The sequence below is a fragment of the Phycodurus eques genome, chromosome 17 (assembly GCF_024500275.1).
Source record: "Phycodurus eques isolate BA_2022a chromosome 17, UOR_Pequ_1.1, whole genome shotgun sequence".
Classification (NCBI taxonomy): Eukaryota; Metazoa; Chordata; class Actinopteri; order Syngnathiformes; family Syngnathidae; genus Phycodurus; species Phycodurus eques.
In genome coordinates this window covers 6,049,635-6,072,318 of record NC_084541.1, presented here as the reverse complement: position 1 = coordinate 6,072,318, position 22,684 = coordinate 6,049,635, and the positions used below count along the sequence as shown (strand labels likewise).

General features: G+C 41.7%; 1 protein-coding gene across 1 annotated transcript; it reads right to left on the bottom strand.

The window, feature by feature from the left end:
- Positions 1-2,685: 2,685 nt before the first annotated feature.
- tmem218 (transmembrane protein 218) lies at positions 2,686-22,684 on the bottom strand. Its single transcript, XM_061703157.1, has 3 exons — positions 22,271-22,684; positions 21,026-21,128; positions 2,686-3,396 (listed from the first exon to the last, which is right to left on the bottom strand). The coding sequence occupies exons 1-3, from the start codon at positions 22,378-22,380 to the stop codon at positions 3,262-3,264; spliced, it is 348 nt and encodes a 115-aa protein (XP_061559141.1). The 5' UTR covers positions 22,381-22,684; the 3' UTR covers positions 2,686-3,261.

Below are 22,684 nucleotides of genomic sequence, written 5' to 3'. Positions count from 1 at the left end.
AACAACCACTGCTGAGCAAAAAGAACATTAAGGCTATTCTCAATTTTGCCAGAAGACATCGTAATGACTTTTAGGTAAATACTCTGTGGTCTAAGGAGACAAAAGCTGAACTTTTTGGTCAGTGTGTGTGTCTCATTACATCTGGTGTATAAGTAACACCCCATTTCAGAAAAAAGAACATCATAGCAATAGTAAAATATTTTTGTGGTAGTGGGGTTTCTGGTTTTGTTGCTTCAGGACCTGGAGGACTTGCTGTGATAAATGGAACCTTGAATTCTGCTGCCTACCAAAAAATCCTGAAGGAGCATGTCCGGCCATCAGTTAGTGACCTCAAGCTAGCGAGCAATGAACAAACGAACTTGGGTTCTGCAGCAGGACAATGATTGAAAACACACCAGCAAGTCCACCTCTGAACGGCGGAAGAAAAACAAAATGAAGACTTTGGAGTGGGCTTGACCTGAATGCTATTGACATGCTGGGGCATGACCTTGAAAGGTGGTTCATCCTAGAAACCCCCTTCAGTGTGGCTGAATTACAACAATTCTGCAAAGATGAGTGGGCCAGAATTCCTCCACAGCACTGTAAGAGACTCATTGCAAGTTATCATAAAGGTTGATTGCAGTTGTTGCTGGCACAACCAGTTAATCGGTTAAAGGGAAAATAACTTTTTCACACAGTGCCATGAAGGTTTGGATTTTTTTTCTCCCTTAATAATAAAAACCTTCATTTAAAAACTGCATTTTGTGTTTATTTGTGTTGTCTTTCACTAACATTTCAATTAGTTTGATGATGGGAAACATTTTAGTTTAACAAACAAAAAAATAAGAACTCAGGAAGTAGGCAAACACTTTTTCACACTCTTGTATGTGGCTGCGATTTCGGCCCGACATGCTGGGGTAGACAATGACACAGTGGTGTCGTCTTTTCTGAAGGGGGCTCTCCGAGGACTCCACGAGACCTGGCATGGGACCTGCCTTTGGTGCTGGAAAGGTTGTGCCAGCCTCGCTTTGAGCCCTGGCAGGTGTGGCGCTGCAGTGGGTGTCTTGCAAGGCTGCGTTCCTGCTCGCCATTGCCTCTGCGAAATGTGTCAGTGAATTGCAAGCGTTGTCGGCAAGCTTTACGTGCCAGAGGTGGCACCCAGATGGTGACGGTGTCACTCTATGGCCGAACCTCGTGTTTGTTCCAAAGGTGTAGTCAGGTTCACATTTTAATAAGCCTACACGGCTTGCATTATGTGCCCCCATTTGGATAGGGCAGGGACAAGCCAAAGCACTTGTGTCCTGTGAGACCTCTGAGATGTTAAATTGACGCTACAGCGGACCTTTGAACCACTGCGTAGCATTTTGTGACTGTTTTGGTATGCATACTCGAAATTAGCATGCGTGAAGGGAATATTCAGTGCTTTAATCACCGCCTTCAGGCGGTCATTAGGGATTCATAGCACTGTAGTTACTACGTAACTTTCACTTTTTGGTCATTATCCTGTTGGAGGACAGTTGCAGCTGAGACCAAGATTTCTGACACTGGGCAGCACATTTCGCTTCAGGATGCCTCGGCAGGCTTGAGATTCATTGTACAATGGACAGATTCAAGACACACTGTTTCAGATATAGAAAAGCACCCCCAGATTATTTTATTTGTACAGATGGCTCAGATAAAACCTTTGGCACCCTTCTGAAGAAAAACCCACAAATTAAATAACTATTGATGAGATTGGAATTTGCCAAAATGCGTATTGACAAGCCATCAAGTTTTGTGGGAGAATGTCCCTTGTACAGATGAGACAAGAGTGGAGCTTCTTCAACTCACATCATCTCTAAATTTACACACGCGAAAACAAAGAATACAAAGAAAAAAAAGCACAGCTAACAATTGTTAAACATCAGTGCTTCATCTGGGACCAGGTGTCTTGAATGCCTGATTTTCATCATTAAATTTCAGTAAATTTGATTTAACTTTACTTTTGAGAGTTATTTATTCCCCTGACACGCAGCTCAGGGGCACAGATACCGTTTGTGCGCCTCATCACTCTTCACATCTCATATCAACATCTCTGAATGTGTGTGTTCTGCTTCTTTGTGAGTTGTTCAACAAACACAATATGCAAAGTGTATAGTATATTGAATTTTAATCTTAGGCACATCGTGGAAAGCATGTATGCCTCACAGGTGGAAGATTTGGGTTTGAATCTCCTTATTTAATGACAGCTCCATATGGAGTTTGCATGTTCTCTTTGTGCTCGCTTGGATTTTCTCCAGGTACTCCAGCTTCCTCCCACATCCTATCAACATTCTGAGGTTAACTGAAAACTCAAAATTCCCAACAGGTGACAATGAGTGAAAGTTTTTTTGTCCATTTGTGCTGCCATTGACTTACAACCAGTCTTGTACCCTGCCTCTTGCCTGTAGGCTCTTCTTAACAGTGACCAAAATGAGAAGTGGTATAGAGAATGGATGGATGCATGGGTTCATAATTGGAATGTATATATCTAAAAAAAAAAAATCAATAACCACTTTGGGTATTTGTTTTTAAAGCGTATCAACATATTTAGCCTGTGTAAACCTGAACTTGTACTCACATGAGTGCCACATTCATACAATGTTCCTTATGCTGTTAGGTTTTAACAAGACAACAAGGTGTGAGTAATTGTGTGGTTTTAACAAGACAACAAAGTGTGAGTAATTGTGTAATTCTTTATTATTGTTGAAATTGAAGTAAAAGAAAATAAAAGATACATACAGCTTAGTCAAAGAATCACCAGTACCATCACATTAAAAACAAATAAAACAAATAACCAAATAACAGAAGCATTGGAGGTTAAAAATGATAAGAAACCATAAAAGAAAAAATTTCAAGCAAACAAAACATTTCAAAAGGAAGACAGTGTCTGAATGCACCTTCACCTATTGTGAGTAATGCTGTAGATTCATCCAATAGGAACCTACTAACTTAAAATCATACTAAATAAAACACAAACACTTCTGGATTCCTTACTTGTGCCTGTTATCAACAAATTGATTCACTTATTGTACCATCCCATCCCATCTAATAAAAACTAACTTTTGAGAAAAAAACACCCCAAAAACACTAGTTAGTTACGCAACTTATACCTGCTATAGATAAACAAAAAGAAGTTGGCCATGGGAAAGTTTCTCCTGTTATTTTGGTTCCACAGTCTGTAACAAAGATGAAGTGGGCCTCTTGCCGGCTTCTCTTCTTTTATGTTGTTGACATCAGCAATGTGATCCGGTGCCAACTCTTCTAGCGTGTTCTCAAAGCTTTAGCATAGACAGGCTCCAAGAAATGAAAGGGGAGCAGCATGAACAAGGCGCAGAGAAAGATCACACTCATTAAAGCCAGCAACACATAGCGAGCGATGAACAAAGTGTCCACTATCTGTGGAGGGAAAAGATTATAGAATTGACTTGGTGTTGTGAATTCTCAAGAGTTTTGAACTATAATGTATGTAGATGAGAGATAAGTCAACTGTACAATAAAAATTGAAAGAGTACTTCTAATTTCAGAATTTGTTATTTTAAGCCGCTAGATGTCAGGAGAGAGCTTGCACTAAACAGAAGCAGAAGCACCATGGCAAGATGAAGGCAATTTGAATTTCACAAAAAGAATGTGAGTGATAATGGTTGTTTGTTTGTATGTGCCTTGCAATTGGCTGGCAACCAGTTCAGGGTGTACCCCGCCTCCTACCCGATGATAGCTGGGATAGGCTCCAGCACGCCCGCGACCCTAGTGAGGAGGAACGGCTCAGAAAATTGATGGAAAATGTAAATTTCACAAAAACAAAGTGCTAGTATGCAAAGAAACAGTCGTTTAAAACTCTGTTAGTAGCAATAATTGTCAAACTGTGAAATACCTGATTGGGATTCCTTTCTGTTTAATATATCATCTAAAGTGTAAAATGTAAAAAAAAAAATGGCTCATAGTATTGATTATAAAACAATTCTTAAGAAGTAGACAATTAAGCTTGTGCTGACTGCATCATTAACTTTGGTCTGACCTTAGGTACACCTGCACTGGGTAAGCGGTGTTTCCTTTTATGTTGTGATCAAACTACTGGCAAATATGTGCTTATATATGTATGTGTGTGCTGTAATTTTATATATCCTGAGCGGAATCCTCAAATCTCCCAAACCATTACTTTTCAGGAAACACCCCCCAAAAACTACATGTTCGTTGAGCCATTATAATTGTGTCATCAAAGAGAGCAAGCCATTTTCAACAATTTAGATTGGTCAGTAACTTGTAAAAATAACAGACCTGAGTGGGGACTGACCAATAGTATATCAATCCATCCATTTTCTTTACCGCTTATCTTCACGAGGGTCGCGGTCTGCTGGAGCTTATCCCAGCCATCTTCGGGCGGGAGGCAGGGGACACCCTGAACGGGTCGCCAGCCAATCGCAGGGCACACATAAACAAGCAACCATTCGTGCATACATTCACACCTTAGGGCAATTTAGAGTCTTCAATCAACCTACCATGCATGTTTTTGGGAGGAAACCCGAGTGCCTGGAGAAAAACCCACGCACAGACGCTCTAACCAGTCGCTCACCGTGCCGCCAGCAGCGAACTCACGGCAGTTATATCTCTCAAAATAATGCATATTGGTACACAAAGGCTGTGTAAACACATACAAACAGGCAATATAACAATATTCTTTGGCATATATTCTTCAGACGCTGATAAACGAGTTATAATAACAATATTCAATCGTAACGTCTACTTTCTTAGTTATTAACTATCTCATTGCGTGACCCATACTGCCCCTCAAAGGTCAAGACATGCAGAGCAGTTACATTGTATACCACATCCATCCATCCATCCATTTTCTGTACCGCTTTATCCTCACAAGGGTCGCGGCCGTGCTGGAGCCTATCCCAGCTATCTTTGGGCGAGAGGCGGGTACATCCCTCAACTGGTCGCGAGCCAATCCATTGATTAATAATAAATGGGTAAGTTTTTCTCATACCTACTGTTATTGATTATTGTTCTCTCAGTAATATCACTTGATCAAGCCCTTTTTCTAACATTCCATAAGACAAAATATGTAAATATGTATGTATGTATGATCATTGCTGAAATTGGATCGGACCAAAATCGGTATCGACCAAAACTCAAGAGTGCAATATATCAGATGGGAAGTGAAAAAGTTGGATCGGGATCCCTATATAAAAGTGGGTTCCCCAGACAGCAAGAATATTTTTTTTTCTCCCCAGACGGCAAGAATAATTTCCCAAAGCAAGTCATTTTTAAGGGACATCGGCATTGTATACTGGCAGCCTTCGGGAACACTCTATAACAATCGGCGCATATCCAGAAGTGTGTCTTCTTCGGTTTTGTGAGATCATGTGTAACCACGTGAATTTTAAAATCGGTGGTGGAACAGAACCTTTATGTGTGTGGTGTTCTGTGTTGAGAGCACACCACATACAATACGACCAAAACTGTTAAATGCCTGATTGTTTTTATCTTTATGTGTGGGGTCTCTGTCACATATTAAAAAAAATCCTTTAACATTTGGAAAATGCTTGTATGTGTACCAGGCCTTAGTTAGACCAATCAGCCGACTTTTTAGCTAGCCTGCTGGCAACTTAACCTGCTGGCTGATATTGTCATCTTTCTAACTGTGTTGGATAAACGTTCTCCCATTCAATCTGCTACGGTCGCCCCGTCCAGCTCCTTTTCGGCTTCTGCTGTGGCGCTTCCATGTTAGCCGTACAGCCCATCAGAACTAGGCTAATGCAAGCCTCCTTAAGTAGAGAGCTATTTTTTATTTTTCCGAACAAACTTTATGCGGAGCTTGGTGGAGCTACAATGCGTAGATGTGCAGAAACAATGTGCAGTAAGTTAAAATGGCTTCTGCCGTAAACAAAGGCTAAATGTAAAATAGTTTGTATTTTTTTTAAGTAAATGTGACTGGCAGCATTACAGCTCTTGTCAGTATGTGATTTATTATTTATTATTTGATTTGTTGTTATTCAAATCCAAAATTATGGATGGCAGCGGCACGGTGAGCGACTGGTTAGAGCGTCTGCCTCACAGTTCTGAGGACTGGGGTTCAATCCCCGGCCCCGCCTGTGTGGATTTTGCATGTTCTCCCCGTGGTTGTGTGGGTTTTCTCCGGGCACTCCGGTTTCCTCTCACATCTAAAAAAAAAAAACATGCGTGGCAGGTTAATTGACAACTCTACATTGCCTGTAGGTGTGAATGTGAGTGCGAATGGTTGTTTGTTTCTATGTGCCCTGCGATTGGCTGGCGACCAGTTCAGGGTGTACCTCGCCTCCTGCCCGATGATAGCTGGGATAGGCTCCAGCACGCCCACGACCCTAGTGAGGAGAAGCGGCTCCGAAAATGGATGGATGGATGGATATCTATGACAAAGCAAACGTTGTTGCATCACGTCTAATTGTTACATTAAATAAACAATACATTACAAGTGTTGCCTTAGTTGGAGAGGTCAGGAGTTTATTAAACAGTCCTGAATAGATGTAATCAGCATGACTTTGGGAGCTCACTTTTCTATTTCTATGATGATTGAATCATAAACATTCAAACTGAAAGTACATCCGTAAGCCATGAATGCGGGGAGCCCTACAGTTGACTTGAGATAATTTTCAGGTTACCGGTAGGTGCTGGAATGAGAGAACGTGCGAGTGTGCGTGTATAAATAAAGCAGGAATAGATGGGGTTTAATGTATGCAGGCTCTTATGGATGCATTTAACACTTCTCACTTTTTAATTCGGAAAGACCCAGCAAGCAGGCTAGCCAAAGTGTGGGCCATGTCTTATGAACATGCTGTTAAGCACACGTGGGTGTGGTGGACAGGCAGCAAGGCGAGTGGAAGTAGGGGTAAGTTGGTCTGGTAAACCACCCCTGCTAACCGCTACTCCGGTTTCCTCCCATGTCCCAAAAACATGCATGCTAGGTTGACTGAAGACTCTAAATTGCCCGTAGGTGTGAATGTGAGTGTGATTGGTTGTTTGTTTATATGTACCCTGTGATTGGCTGGCGACCATTTCAGGGTGTACCCCACCTCTCGCCCGAAGATAGCTGGGATAGGATCTGGCACGCCCGCCACCCTCGTGAGGATAAGCGGTACAGAAAATGGATGGATGGATAACAGAAAACTGGGATTTTAAAAAATTAAAAAAAGTTCCCCAAAAATGATTTAATTAAGCAACTGTAAGTAGGTCCATGTTTACCACGGACATTTGTTGCAGACGGATGCACTGTTGGGCCTGTGAAAAACCTTGCCAAAAACGACAGAGGAGCGTCTCTAAGTGATTTTTAAGACATTAGATGTGTAATGTACATATAACAGTGATGAGTGAGCTGAATGGTAGTTAGTGTTTTTTTTGTTTTTACCTAAAATGTAATCGCTAGCACGCTAATGTTAATCACAAATTCTAACCGTTTAGCAACAGCTGACTTTGTTGTCTCAAATTCTGTAAAGAGTTTATACTATCCACTCAGTACCAACCAGTGTTGCCACAGTTCCCTTGAAAAAGTAACTGTTACTTTACTGATTACTTGAGCTTAAAAGTAACTTAGTTACTTTACCGTTAACTTGATTTCAAAAGTAGCTAAGTTAGAGAAAGGTAACTTTTTAGTTACTTTCAGCAGCTGCAAGTGGCAGGAATATCACTTATCCACAGTACAAAAAAAAGCATAAGCTTAACTGTACCCATTACTTGGTAATGTACACCGCACAATTTACATCAACATGAGAAGCAATAACTTCATTAGTCGAGTTGAAGCCACATTAAATCAGCAACTGAGTGCAGACTTGACGTGACAACATACTACAGTAAATACCTAAATGTAAACAAGTAAATTGACTGTCTGTTGTACTAGAGCGGCTCCAACTACCGGAGACAAATTCCTTGTGTTTTGGACATACTTGGCAAATAAAGATGATTCTGATTCTGATTCTCAGTACACTTCTCTAAAGACTCTTAACTGATAGATGGATGCTGATTGTGGTCCATGAAGGTGTGTGTGTGTGTGCGTGCGTGCGCGTACATAAACGTGAAAGTGAGTGGGGGTTTGATATTGGTGGCATACAAACACACACACACACACACACACACACCATTGCTCCCACCATCGTAATTTTGATGCGAAGAGCGAGAAAAGGTGACAAGATTAGGCAACTGTTTAACTAGCAAAGCTGTGGGTGATTGACAGGGTGTAGAAACACTTACTTATGTGACGTCAGCAGTGCAGCGCGTCAAACCTGCTCTCAGTCCTGACTACAATGAAGTTGAAAGCGCTCACTTTTCATTGTGAATATTATTTAAGATAAGTATTGTATGTCCTTCAGTGAGATAGTCCTTAACCTCCATGACCTATTTATGACTGCGCACTTCGGTATGGCCCACAATGCATTCTGCACTTAACACGTAAAACTCTATTCTTTGTGTGAATAAAAAAGTAAAAAATACACTTTTTACAAAGGAAAATAACAAAAATAGTGTGGCGATAGTGAAATTGTACATTTCTTTGCACTTTTATGGTACTGCAACGTCACTGTGCATTGTAGAATCAACAATCACCTCCCAATCCCTTTCTTGCTCTTATTTAGAAATCAGCAGTCTGTGTGTACGGTTAAATGCTGTTGAATAGCTGGACTGCTTGTTTTCGAGTCACCGGCCACACATTAGTACTTGCTGAGAAACATTGATAACTCAAAAGTAACTTTTGGTGGTAAGAAAAAGTAACTGTAGTCTGATTACTCTACTTGGTAAAGTAATGCGTTACCTTGCTCGTTATTCAAAATGGTGGAATTTTGGCGTAACGCTTTACCGGCATCACTGGTACCAACATATGCTGTTTAATGACAGAAGTCCAGCCCTCATAAATGAGAATAAAATGCATGTTAGCGAAGGGGTGGCGATTACGAGTACTCAACAAAATATCTGTAGGATAATCAATTCTAAAAAGATTTGATAGTGACAGCCCAAATGTCAAGGCTATTTCAGTGACATATGGTATGGCATCCCAATTAGCATTCATCATAATTTTATTAATATGAATTATTCTTAATTATTGAATGCATTAATTATTTATTCATTCATCTTCCGTTCCGCTTGTCCTCACTAGGTCGTGGGCGTGCTGGACCCTATCCCAGCCATCTTCGGGCGTGAATTAATTATTATTAATAATTATTATTAATTCAATCTATAACAGCTGTGATGACTTCATAATGGATTTTTAGCATTATGTGTTATTATTTTAAAAGATACACAGTGTAAGCTTTTCAAAACACAGACATCGATCAAATGAGTTGATTTTAGCAGGAGGACCTTTTGCAGAGTCCAGGATGTGCTGCCCCTCTCTTGCTTGTGTGCTATCAGGGTTTACACAAAGGCTACCTACCAAATGTAAGAATGCCAGGACGAGGCTCTATTTGGTGGCAGCTTGCTTGGCAGATCTGGATGGCTTACTGGCACGACCCAGAGGCTACATGGGGGAGTGTTTGTTCTGTGTTGCTGTTGGACTAAGATAAAGCGTAGCAGGTCTCTGTGGCAAGCTTGTATGCAGAGTACATTCATGCAAATGTGGAAATATAGAGGCAAATACTTTTTCAAGGCAGTATGCTTAATGGCTTCTTTTAGAGCTGACATTAAGTTTTGGGATAGCTAATGTATCTATCCATTATTTAAATACTCCATACTGTGCTTCTCATCTCTCTGTGTGAATGTGTATGTGTAAATAGTCGTGTGGATCAATATGTCAGGTGATCACTCTAAGCTGTATTATGATGCTTCTCCTAAAAAGGAAAAAAAACTTCTCAAAAGTTTCTAAAATAATCTCATGTACAAAATAAAGCACCTGCCAATCACTAAATGGGAAGAACACCTTTCTTTGTCTGCTGACCGTAATTACTGGATGCTGATATGTAAAAATAGGTTTAGGATGACAAAAAACACAAATTTACAGCTTATACAATATTGAAAGGGCTCCGTAGAACACACTTTACTCAACACACTACGCAGAAAATGGGCCTCTCTTCGTCGAACATACAGTATGCACACAATGCACTAAAAATACCACAGACTTCTATTTTCATGCAATATGGGAATGCACAGCAACGCAATGCTTTTGGACTCTGATTAGGCAGAAACTCTCGTATATTTTGAATTGCAGAATTGCACTTTCCCCAAGATTGTGCATAATCAACCTCCCAAATGAATATTCACAATCAATACTCATTGCGTTAGCTTTCGCTAAAAAAATATTTTTCTAAACATGAAATTTTTTTCTAAACTGGAAAATTTAACTATCAATATTAATCACTGGTTAAATCTCATCATAGAATATATTGCATGAGAAAAAAAATATCTGCAGAACATAAAAACCAACTACATAATTATACAGATAGCTTCAACAAGCTGAACTTAGATCTTTGATTTCTCTGCCTGAGTAGAATGCCATCTGACAATAAAAATATTATATTGTAAATGTACAACCCTAATTCCAATGAAGTTGGGCCGTTGTGTTAAACATAAATAAAAACAGAATACAATGATTTGCAAATCATGTTTAACTTATATTTAATTGAATACACAACAAAGACAATATATTTAATGTTCAAACTGATAAACTTTCTTGTTTTTAGCAAATAATCATGAACTTAGAATTTTATGGCTGCAACACGTTCCAAAAAAGCTGGGACAGGTGGCAAAAAAGACTGAGTAAGTTGAGGAATGCTCATCAAACACCTGTTTGGAACATCCCACAGGTGAACTGGCTAATTGAAAACAGGTGGGTGCCATGATTGGGTATAAAAGGAGCTTCCCTGAATTGCTCAGTCATTCACAAGCAAAGATGGGGCGAGGTTCAGCTCTTTGTGAACAAGTGCGTGAGAAAATATTCAAACAGTTTAAGGACAATGTTCCTCAACGTACAATTGCAAGGAATTTAGGGATTTCATCATCCACGATCCATAATATCATCAAAAGGTTCAGAGAATCTAGAGAAATCACTGCATGTAAGCGGCAAGGCCGAAAACCAACATTGAATGCCCGTGACCTTCAATCCCTCAGGGGCCACTGCATCAAAAACCGACATCAATGTGTAAAGGATATCGCCACATGGGCTCAGGAACACTTCAAAAAAACAACGTCAGTAAATACAGTTTGGCGCTACATTCGTAAGTGCAACTTAAAACTCTACTATGCAAAGCAAAAGCCATTTATCAACAACACCCAGAAACGCCGCCGGCTTCTCTGGGCCCGAGGTCATCTAAGATGGACTGATGCAAAGTGGAAAAGTGTTCTGTGGTCCGAGGAGTCCACATTTTAAATAGTTTTTGGAAATTGTGGACGTTGTGTCCTCCGGGCCAAAGAGGAAAAGAAGCAACCGGACTGTTATTCACACAAAGTTCAAAAGCCAGCATCTGTGATGGTATGTTGCTGTGTTCATGCCAATGGCATGGGTAACTTACATATCTGTGAAGGCACCATTAATGCTGAAAGGTATATACAGGTTTTGGACAAACATATGCTGCCATCCAAGCAATGTCTTTTTCATGGACGCCCCTGCTTATTTCAGCAATGCCAAACCACATTCTGCATCTGTTACAACTGCGTGGCTTCGTAGTAAGAGTGCAGGTACTAGACTGGCCTGCCTGCAGTCCAGACCTGTCTCCAATTGAAAATGTGTGGCACATTATGAAGCGTAAAATATGACAACAGAGACCCGGACTGTTGAACAGCTGTAGCTGTACATCAAGCAAGAATGGGAAAGAATTCCACCTACAAAGCTTCAACAATTAGTGTCCTCAGTTGCCAAATGTTTATTGAATGTTGTTAAAAGAAAAGGTGATGTAACACAGTGGTAAACATGTCACTGTCCCAGCTTTTTTGGAACGAGTTGCAGCCATAAAATTCCAAGTTAATGATTATTTGCTAAAAGCAATAAAGTTTATCAGTTTGAACATTAAATATCTTGTCTTTGTAGTGTATTCAATTAAATACAGGTTGAACATGATTTGCAAATCATTGTATTCTGTTTTTATTTAAGACAACGTCCCAACGTCATTGGAATTGGTGTTGTAAGAGTAAAGATTTTGCCTTCTGTATCCAATGTAGTTGTTGATGTTTTATTTTCTCGTTTTTGTCATTTATTTACTTTTTCTCTTTCTCACACTTTAGACTGATTTCCACGATAAAAGTACACAAGCATGGATGGGAGAGCTTCTCTTCTTGACCCTGTGCTTGCGCTGCCGGTGGGATTTTCTTTACTCCTTCCAGCATTTGAGGGGGGAGTGCGACGGATAACTGGACGGGCCTACCGGCGGTGAATTCGCTCAATGTTCCGCAGGTGCTGCCAACTAGCGTCTGCTTTAGTTCCCCATTCCAGCTGCTGTTGGGGGACGGTGGGACCTCCTGTTGCTCCTCGGGCCTGCTTCCTCCTCTTCTCTCCGGTCCTTGCGTCTGGGTGTGGTTCCCTCCCCCTCTTCTCGCGGGTGGTTCCCTGCTGACCATTGGGTCCACTCACTCACTTCGCACACTCACTTAGCACACACTCACACTATTGACTGTATGTATTTTTTCCCTAATCACATGCAGGTACACACACATACTCAGGGTTTCTTGTGGGGCTGGTGCGGGGCCAGGGGGATGTGGGCATCGGACCAGGACCAGGATTCAGTAGGTCAGTGCTGCTTCCCGGTCTAGATGCCTTGCTCCTCCGCCTTCCCTGCCCCCCAGGTCTTTTAATACATTACACACATCCATCCCAGTTTTTTTAATGCACTACATACACTGATTTCTGCTCTCCCTTATCTTTCCCCTGTTGGGCACCCCTATCCGCACTCCTTTCCACCAAACGGGGGGCACTGTGTCACCCTCTGGCTGGACAGGGACTGGCTACATTGGCGGACTCTGTGGGTTGGTGGGGTACGTCTTGCTCCCCTGGGGTGGAGGGGCGCATGGGACGGTGGTTGGCTGGGGGTTGTGGCTTTGGACCCCCAGACCTCCTCCTGGTGGCCGGTTTTGGGGTGCCTCGGTGGGGCAGGTGGACCGCCCTGGGTCCCTCGGTATGAGTGGTGTCTCATCCAATGGGCCTCTTTCGGGTGGGCTCCTGGGCCTGACCTTTCCTCTCAGCTGGGAGGGGTGGGGTCCTCAGCCCCCACGGTGCAGGTGCAGCAATTACAGGTCACTTCTGAAGGTTATTGTGCATGCGAGACGGTGTCAATTCACTTGTACGTGTCCACAGATATTCACCTCTGGGACTTATTCACTTTGTGTGTGGCCACTCACGATAAATAACTTTTAACGATATAAAAATAACTATAATAACTATACATACTTCCTGGGTGTCCCCTTACTTGCACTCTATTGCTAAACATGTTTAGAATTTACATTGCTACTCCCACCAAACTTCAGTGGTACAGCCAGGTCCACGACCTCTGTCCTGCATGCTTCCCCTTTTATCCTTGTCCTGTCCTTCCTTCACAGAGTGTAGCATTAGTGCCCCATACAACACTCGAATCTAAAGGGTTCTTTATACTCGCGCTGACGTCACTGCGGCTATCTCGCACGCAGTTTGCCTTTATACTAAAGCGCAACCCACTCACGCAATTTTGAAAATGTACTGTAGTTTTCCTCCAAGTTGGGGGTGTGGCTAGGACACCACAGGGTGGAGTTTCCTCTGCATTTTTTGGCCATTTCCGGTAGCCGTTTTTACTTTCCTTTCCGTAACAAGGAACAAAGCAACAACAATGGCGACCGTGGAACAGTGTCTGCGAGAACAAATTGACCTAGATGACCAGATTATACGTTTAATTATGCTGCAAAATCGATCAAGAAGGCGGTGACGTAGATGATATGTAGAACCAAGGGACACGCTGAGTACATTGTCACACCGCAGTGGCAGCTTTAAAAACTCCACTGTGGCACCATAAAACTGTTCTGGCATAAAGGGATACAGATCCTCCTTCCTGCTTTACCTAACAGCCGAACAGGACAAAATAAAATAAATAAAAAAATAAAAACCTGTAAGGGCGTGATTGGGAGGAACGGCCACCCCGATCAGAACCCGAGCGGTGTTCTGTTATTGGACTTATGTGCTCGTCACGGATTGTCCACGTGCACTTGGCACCACCAGCACACCCTAGGTCGCAGTTTGATGATCGACTTTGTGGTCGTGTCATCGGACTTGCGGCCGCATGTCTTGGACACTCTGGTGAAGAGAGGGGCGGAGCTGTCAACTGATCACCACCTGGTGGTGAGTTGGCTCCGATGGTGGGGGAAGATGCCGGTCCGACGTGGCAGGCCCAAACGTATTGTGAGGGTCTGTTGGGAACGTCTAGGAGAATCCCCTGTCAGAAGGAGTTTCAACTCCCACCTCCGACAGAACTTTGCTCATGTTCCGGGGGAGGCGGGGGACATCGAGTCCGAGTGGACCATGTTCCGCGCCTCCATTGCTGAGGCGGCTGACTGGAGCTGTGGCCGTCGTGACGGCAATCCCCGAACCTGTTGGTGGACACCAACGGTGAGGGATGCCGTCAAGCTGAAGAAGGAGTCCTATCGGGCCTTTTTGGCCTGTGGGACTCCTGAGCCAGCTGTTGGGTACCGGCTGGCCAAGCGGAATGCAGCTGTGGTGGTCACTGAAGCAAAAACTCGGGTATGGGAGGAGTTCGGTGAGGCCACGGAGAAAGACTTTCTGGTCCACGAAAGAATTCTGGTGCACCATCCGGCGTCTCAGGAGAGGAAAGCAGTGCACCACCAACACTGTGTATAGTGGGGATGGGGCGCTGCTGACCTCGACTCGGGACGTTGTGAGTTGGTGGGGAGAATACTTCGAAGACCTCCTCAATTCCACTGACACGCCTTCCCATGAGGAAGCAGAGTGTGGGTTCTCTGAGGCGGGCTCTCCTATCTCTGGGTTTGAGGTCACAGAGGTAGTTAAAAAGCTCCTCGGTGGCAGGGCCCCGGGGGTGGATGAGATTCGCCCGGAGTTCCTAAAGGCTCTGGATGTTGTGGGGCTGTCCTGGTTGACACGCCTCCGCAACATCACGTGGACATTGGGGACAGTGCCTCTGGATTGGCAGACTGGGGTGGTGGTCCCACTTTTTAAGAAGGGGAACCAGAGGGTAGTCGAATCTCAGATTAAGGAGGAGCAGTGTGGTTTACGTCCTGGCCGTAGAACAGTGGGCCAGCTCTACACCCTCGGCAGGATCCTCGAGGGTCCATGGGAGTCTATATGTGTTTTGTGGACTTGGAGAAGGCGTTTGACCGTGTCCCTCGTGGAGTCCTGTGGAGGGTGCTTTGGGAGTATGGGGTACCGAACCCCCTGATACGGGCTGTTCGGTCCCCGTATGACCGGAGTCAGAGTTTGGTCCTCATAACCGGCAGTAAGTCGGACTCGTTCCCGGTGAGGGTTGGACTCCGCCAAGGCTGCCCTTTGTCAGCGATTCTGTTCATAACTTTTATGGACATAATTTCTAGGCGCAGCCGAGGCGTAGATGGGGTCTGGTTTGGTGGCCTCAGTATTGCATCTCTGCTTTTTGCAGATGATGTGGTTCTGTTGCCTTCATCAAGCCGTGACCTCCAACTCTCACTGGAGCAGTTCGCAGCAGAGTGTGAAGCGACTGGGATGAGAATCAGCAACTCCAAATCATAGACCATGGTCCTCAGTCGGAAAAGGGTGGCATGCCCTCTCCAGGTCGGGAATGAGATCCTGCCCCAAGTGGAGGAGTTCAAGTATCTTGGGGTCTTGTTCACGAGTGAGACGATGGCCACTAATCCGCAGAGTTTGTCTGTGGCTGTTTGTTGGGTCAGAGTTATTGTCTATAGACACTTATTTACAGTGATTTTGGCTTTCCAAATTGGTGACTAGCGTAGCCTGGAGTGGTCGATAGTGTCAGCCCAGGGCAGCACAGGGTAAAGTGACAAGGGAACCCTATATATGAGTGTCACAGCAAAGGGTCTGAATACTTATGGCTGTGTGATATTTCAGTTTTTTCTTTTTTGTCTGTCAATATTGGGTGCTGTGTGTACTTTAATAAGGAAACAATTAACTTGAATGATTTTAGCAAATGCGGAACGGTGCGCGACTGGTTAGGGCGTCTGCCTCACAGTTCTGAGGACCGGGGTTCAATCCCCAGCCCCGCCTGTGTGGAGTTTACATGTTCTACCCGTGCCTGCGTGGGTTTTCTCCAGGCACTCCGGTTTCCTCCCAAAGACATGCATGGTAGGTTAATTGAAGACTCTAATTTGCCCGTAGGTGTGAATGTGAGTGCGAATGTTTGTTTGTTTATATGTGCCCTGCGATTGGTTGGCAACCAGTTCAGGGTGTACCCCGCCTCCTGCCCGATGATAGCTGGGATAGGCTGCATCACTCCTGCGACCCTAGTGAGGATAAGCGGTTCAGATAATGGATGGATGGATGGATTTTAGCAAATGGCTGCAACATAACAAAGAGTGACAAATTTAAGGGGGTCTGAATACTTTCCATACCCACTGTACTTCAACCAGAGTGAATTCAATGGTTCACCAATGTAACACAATTTTGTACTAACTAAACAATAAGACTTTACACCGATTTGATAGGCCTGATCGGTATCAGCCATTAATTAGCATTTCATGCTAATCAGCTGATCGGGTTCAATGTCATAATTCGCCGATCCAATCAATTACATCATTGGTCAGCTCCGCAAAAGACATTTGGTCCGCGTCGCCATTGTGTACAGTATATTTGAATTCAAAAGCTAGTTTATTTTTAGTCTTCTCGCGTGTCTTTTGACGGAGTACTGCAAATATCTGACCACCAATAAAGTTATTAAAAAAGAAAAAACCTGGTGGTGTGGGACAGACAACACGTCTGAGACAGACAACGTAATGCGTGGATCAGAGTACAAGACACATTTTGTCTTTCAAGATTGCACTATGTCAGGGCACTGCAATAAAATCTGATACCACCACAAAATCTGATACCACCACATCCCGTCTTTTACGATCACTGGGCTTTATCTTGTGAACTTATAAACGCGACTGGATACACACGTTACTATGGCGAGGACATCGCAATGCGTGTATTATTATGTTACAAAATTGGGAAAAATGTGTGCTGGTGGTCACCGGTGCTCAGGAGATTACGTTCATTTCAGGCTTGCTTGAGATATGTTCACGTACTTTTAATACAATACCACTCGCAAGCAGGCAACAAAACGTTATATACCATAGCAAACCGGTGCTAGCACTAACGGTTGTGCGTAAATATCCCAGCGGGATGTCGAATCATGCTCTAAAGTTTTGGTGTGTGTGAAGTAATTTAATTACAATAAAGTAATTCAACTACAGTCCGTTAGCTCCCATTATTTCCGTCATGTAATGTTGGTTTGACCTGACTCATTAGAATGCATGACCTGACTAGAGCAATGATTTCCAGCCTTTATGGAGCGAAGGCACATATTTATCATTGGAAAATCTCTCGGCACACCAACAAACAAAAATTTCACAAAAAGTTGATACACAGTAATTACTGTATGTACTTCCTGCCGTGTAATAGAAGAGCATTTACTTGTTCGGTCTGTCACAATCCCTTACTGGCATAAATAGAGGAACAAAGATACATTATTTCTTGGAAATGAATAATTTTTTGAGCAGTTGAGGAAAATTGTATGATTTTCCACGCCACCCCTGAAGATTCCTCATGTCAGATTAATGTGCCACGGCACACTGGTTGGGAATCATGAGACTAGAGAATGAATACTTTAAGATACCCAGTACAGTACACAAGTATATACAGTAAATTAACAAGTGATGTAAATTGACACATTGTTCCATCATGTGATCGGTTATCTTTTTTTTAAACTCGCTGATCGGCCCCAAAAATCCTGATCATGTAAAGGCTACTAAACAAAAACTTCTCTTACATTGTTATTGTTCTGAACACTAAATCTAGCAAGTACTACCGTAGTTTCTTGTGTATAATGCGCACCCATGTATGATACGCACCCCCTAAGTTGACCTCAAAATTATGGAAAACCCTTCTACCTATGTATAATGCATTTTTACAATGCATGATTTTGCTTCTACCCATATGATCAAAACATGAAGTATTATCTGTATTTTGTTAGTTTTTTCAAATAATTATTCTGAAGTTAAACACCTTATTTGAACACACAACACTTTATTTTTATTTACTTGTTCTTATTTTGAAATTCACAGCTCTACTTTTATTTCGTAAATGAGAAAACACAGTTGTGCTCATATGTTTGATTACCGAGGCAGGATTTGTAAGATGTGTACAATTCTTTTAAGAAAACATGTAGGACCAGGCGAAACACATTTAATTTTATTATAATGGTATTCAATTAAACGGTCAAGCATTTCAGAAAAGCATTATCATTAAACATAACCATAAAGAAATTTATGATGGTTGTTGTTCAGTCATCAGTCGTATTAAAAAACAAAAACAAAACAATATTTCACAAATTCTTCCTGGGTATGTAAACTTATGAGCACAATTGTACATATATGCAGTCATATGTACCCCTGTCATATTGGAATAAAAGTGTAGTCTACACCTTTTTTATAACCTCTAGGTGGCATACTAGAATGAAAGTGTACAGCTTTTTCATAACCTCTAGATGGCGGCATACATTGATAAAATGTGAAAGTATTTTTCACTTTCTCCTATACCTATGTATAATGCGCACTATTGCCTTTTGAAATTTTTTTGGGGTTAAAAAATGCGCATTATACACAAGAAATTAAGGTAAATGTGTGTCACTGTTTTGCACAATTTAAGATGCACTGTTATGTTACTGGACGTATGTAAATGGTTTGTTGTGAAATGCAATATGGGCTTCTGTTGTATTGTACTTTTCTACCTTTGAGGTAATCAAAGCTCTTTTACACAATCACCTCATTTACCCCGTCACAAGTAGGGCCTCTTTGGAAAGTCAAATCTCCTAACCTCTATGCCACCTTTCCTTGACCTTTTTTGGAATACGTCATAGGGTCAAGGAGATATGAAAAGGTGTTTCCTTTCGAACATAGGAAAGGGCAGCACTGTTTCAAATGAATTTGTCTCCACTTTTCTTAACTGATATCATCATGTGATGGTGAGTATTGCGGACTTTACCTACAAAATATTTACTTGATAATAAAATGAAAGACATATCTTTAAAAATAATTCATAGAGTCTATCCATGTTTCATGTTTGTACAACGATTAAAAAAATATAAAGGAGCTCAAACAATATATTAGGACCATGAGAGACGGCGAAAGCTATTAAAACCGTTGCTTTAGGTCCTCTTTAGAAGGCATTTTTGTAATACGATTATCTGTTATTTTGTCACTGAATCACCCCTTGGCGATTGCATTTGTGTGTTCTGTGTTTTCTGAATAAATACTAATGAAAAAAACGTCTCTACCTTGCTTTTTCTATCCTTTATTGCTCTCACTTGAAGTTTTATCCCTTGCACGTTTCATTATTTAATATTGATAATATTTTGCATTTTTAATATTTTGTGTTTACAGCTGTTTTTTGTATGTAGGCCTGTCACGATAATTTTTAAGATGATATCTTTTCCCAAAAACTATCACGATAAGCAATAATTTGTTGTTTTTTAATGCCTCTGAAATCATCATCAATCAAAATAAGCCCTGCCCTTATTATTTATATTTTGCTTTTAAATCAGAATTGTTGTGATTACTATTGTTGCTATTTTTATAATTTTCTTTCTTGTTTCTCTATTAAATTGTTTTTCTTTCCTCTGTGATATGGATCCCCCTGGGTTTAAAATAAAGAGCTGCAAGACTAGCCTGGTTTACATGGAGCCTTCTAATCTGATTATAATCGGTTTAAAAGCCCAAACCGAATCAAAATGTTTATATGGAGATATAAACACCTTAATCGGAATAATCAGGCCGAATCCGAATGTAATTTCATTCGGTTTCACAGGGGTGGAACATTCCTTTTGCCAAACTGATCAGAAGTAAATTTTCGCCATGTAACCCGTCATTCGGAATACAGCCGGGAAAAGCTCTGTCTGCGCATGTTTCTTCTCGACGTAAATACGCGGTGACGTCATTGTTTACGCAAGGCGTAAACATGGCGGCTCCTGACGAAGCTTGTATGCAACTGCGATTTTATTTTTAACTACTTGTAAGTTGTTTTTAAGCAAACTTTTTTTTTTAAATGAACATCTAAAAAATCTCTACTGAGCTGATTAGATGGAGCTCCATCTTGATACAGGATGTCACGTTCACGACAAAGTGCGCATGTCACACGGCTGTTCTGATTAAATGTTGTGCACATCTATACACCCGTTCGTAATACATCACGTCACATGTAAACAGTTAACCAGAGATCTTCAATCGGAATGACAAAAAAAGTCTTCATGTAAATCCGGTGGTTGGTCTGCTGAAGACAAGCCCTTCAGCTGTCAATTAAATATATGTTGACATTCGTTGTAGTCAACTACTGGCTGAATAATGTGTGCATCTGAGATCATGCTTAATAAACAGTTCCCGTGTTTCTGTTAATTGGGGACTAACACACAACAACTCGGAGAAGCGGTGATGTTTTAAATGACATTGCCACGGTGGAGAGAGCTGTTTAGCTCCTTAGTTGGGGGGCTAGAGAGCACAACAAACAGTTAACGTTCCCTGAAGTGTCACTGTTATGTGACTCTACGGGCTACACATGGAGCAAGGCTGTGGAGTATTGGACTAAGCCAACACCGGCAAGTGTGTACCGGTGCGCTCGCGTTCCATGAGCCCACTAGCGGCTAATGACACAGCCGTCCAACTCTGTCGGCTCACTGTGTGATCCGCTCGCCGGCTCACCACAACAATGACAATTCATTGAGACCTGAAAAACTATCGTCTCCATTTTATTTATCGAACGATAAATCGATATAGTAATTATCATAACAGGCCTATTTGTATGGATAGTAATGTTTAACATTTGCTGTGCACAATAAATGTGATTTAGACGGAATGTGTAAATGGAAGATTGTTTCAGATCAGTGTCGAGCTTCACCTCTATCTCTTTGAAAGCAGATGGAGTTGTGGTGCTTTGAGGGAAAAACACCAGTGCCAGGGTAATGGTAAGAGCCAAGAGGAAAACCGGGACAACTCCTAGCCTGGAAAAATCACACACAAATTTCATACAGGAAGACAACAAATTAAAATAAAATAAAATAATAAAATAAAATTAAAAAGTGATGTGAATTTGCATATGAACAGGGTGATTATCACAGGATAATTATATACAACTCATTTGCAATACTGTTTTTTTTAAACCATGAAACTAGCAAACTGTACATTTACGTCCTTAATCCTACTTTCATAGTGGCCTAAGGAAAAACTACATTACACTTATTATTACATACTGCAAATATATGTCACAAACAGTTTCTCTTCTAACAGTAAACCCAATGTAATGTATGCTTTATACAGTATTTTTATAAACTTCCCTTAAGTAGCTTCTTTGCCTTGAACATTGTTTAGCAGTGATTCCAGGGGATGTTTTACTGTATAGCTCATTAATAAATCAGGCATAGTTTACCTAGTAAAATTAACTTAAGCAGGTTTAGTCTTATAACGATGTGTATGTTTGATGGCAGAATTATGATTTATCAATTAAGGTTATTGAATCGTTGATGGATGGATTAAATTAAAGCCAAAAGGCTTCCCCACCAGAAGAGACTACAATAAAAGGTTTTACACACGTCAATCGTATCCTTGTTAGTGTGGACTTTTAGTTAAATGAAGAGTGGGCTTGTATGTAGCATGTCAACAGTTTTTATTCTTCGTCCTCCTTGAATGGTCAAAGTCATTTTACAAAATGCATTAAAGTAAAAGGGTACAGTTCAAGATGTTCAGTGATTGACACAAAGTTGTTTTATACGCAATACAATAAATTAACTGTGAATTCGCTAGTATTACTTTAAATTTGTTTTTTTTCCTGATTCTTTAGCCAGAATCCCTCCCCCTTGTATTCGGGTTGGTGTGCGCAGTGTGTTGATGCAGCTCTCACATTAGTGATCCAGTCGCTCTTTGCAGCGTCAACCCAAGCATGAGAGCCGCTATTAAAACAGCAGCAATTAACAATACGCCTTGACCAACCCATTGCATTTTTTGTTCAATTCGAAGACTGCTTAGCCAACGAACTAGCACACTCACGCTTTTATCTCAACTTTATAACGTTAGGATGAGCAAGTTTATAAATACGGAACTATTGTGGTTGGTGTGATGATTGTGACGTCTTGGTTATATTACTCACTTTGATGATCCAGATGCTCTCAGAAGCATCATCCAGAGCACAAACGTCACAATCCAAACAGCAGTGATGACGAAAACGCCTGTGCCGACTCCCAGCACTGTAGTAGCCATTTTAAGGTGGTTTATTAGTCAAATCCGTCTTGAATATGAGGTTTTGCGGCGCTATTTAGCTTTAGCCTTCCATTGCTGTATGGGTCAACTACGTTAGCTGTACCAGCTAACCTTTCCGTACAAGCTGGCGGCTGCACAGTAGCGTTACGAAGATATCCAATGTGCTGTTTTGACCTCGCCAAAGTGCCCTTTTCATCTCCATTCGTCTAGGAATTAAGTCTAAACGAAAATACATTACTGTATAGCTCAATTTATTATTATAAATTATTGTCGTTTTAACTCCATCCAAAGCGCCCAGCCGCTA

Bases quoted from the DNA above. Each gene is read 5' to 3' on its own strand.
- tmem218 (XM_061703157.1), bottom strand. From the start codon at position 22,380: ATGGCTACTACAGTGCTGGGAGTCGGCACAGGCGTTTTCGTCATCACT. The intron at 21,129-22,270 runs GTGAGTAATATA...TGATTTTTCCAG, and splicing joins AGAGCATCTGGATCATCAAA to GCTAGGAGTTGTCCCGGTTT. The intron at 3,397-21,025 runs GTGAAGCTCGAC...TTCCCTCCACAG, and splicing joins CTGCTTTCAAAGAGATAGAG to ATAGTGGACACTTTGTTCAT.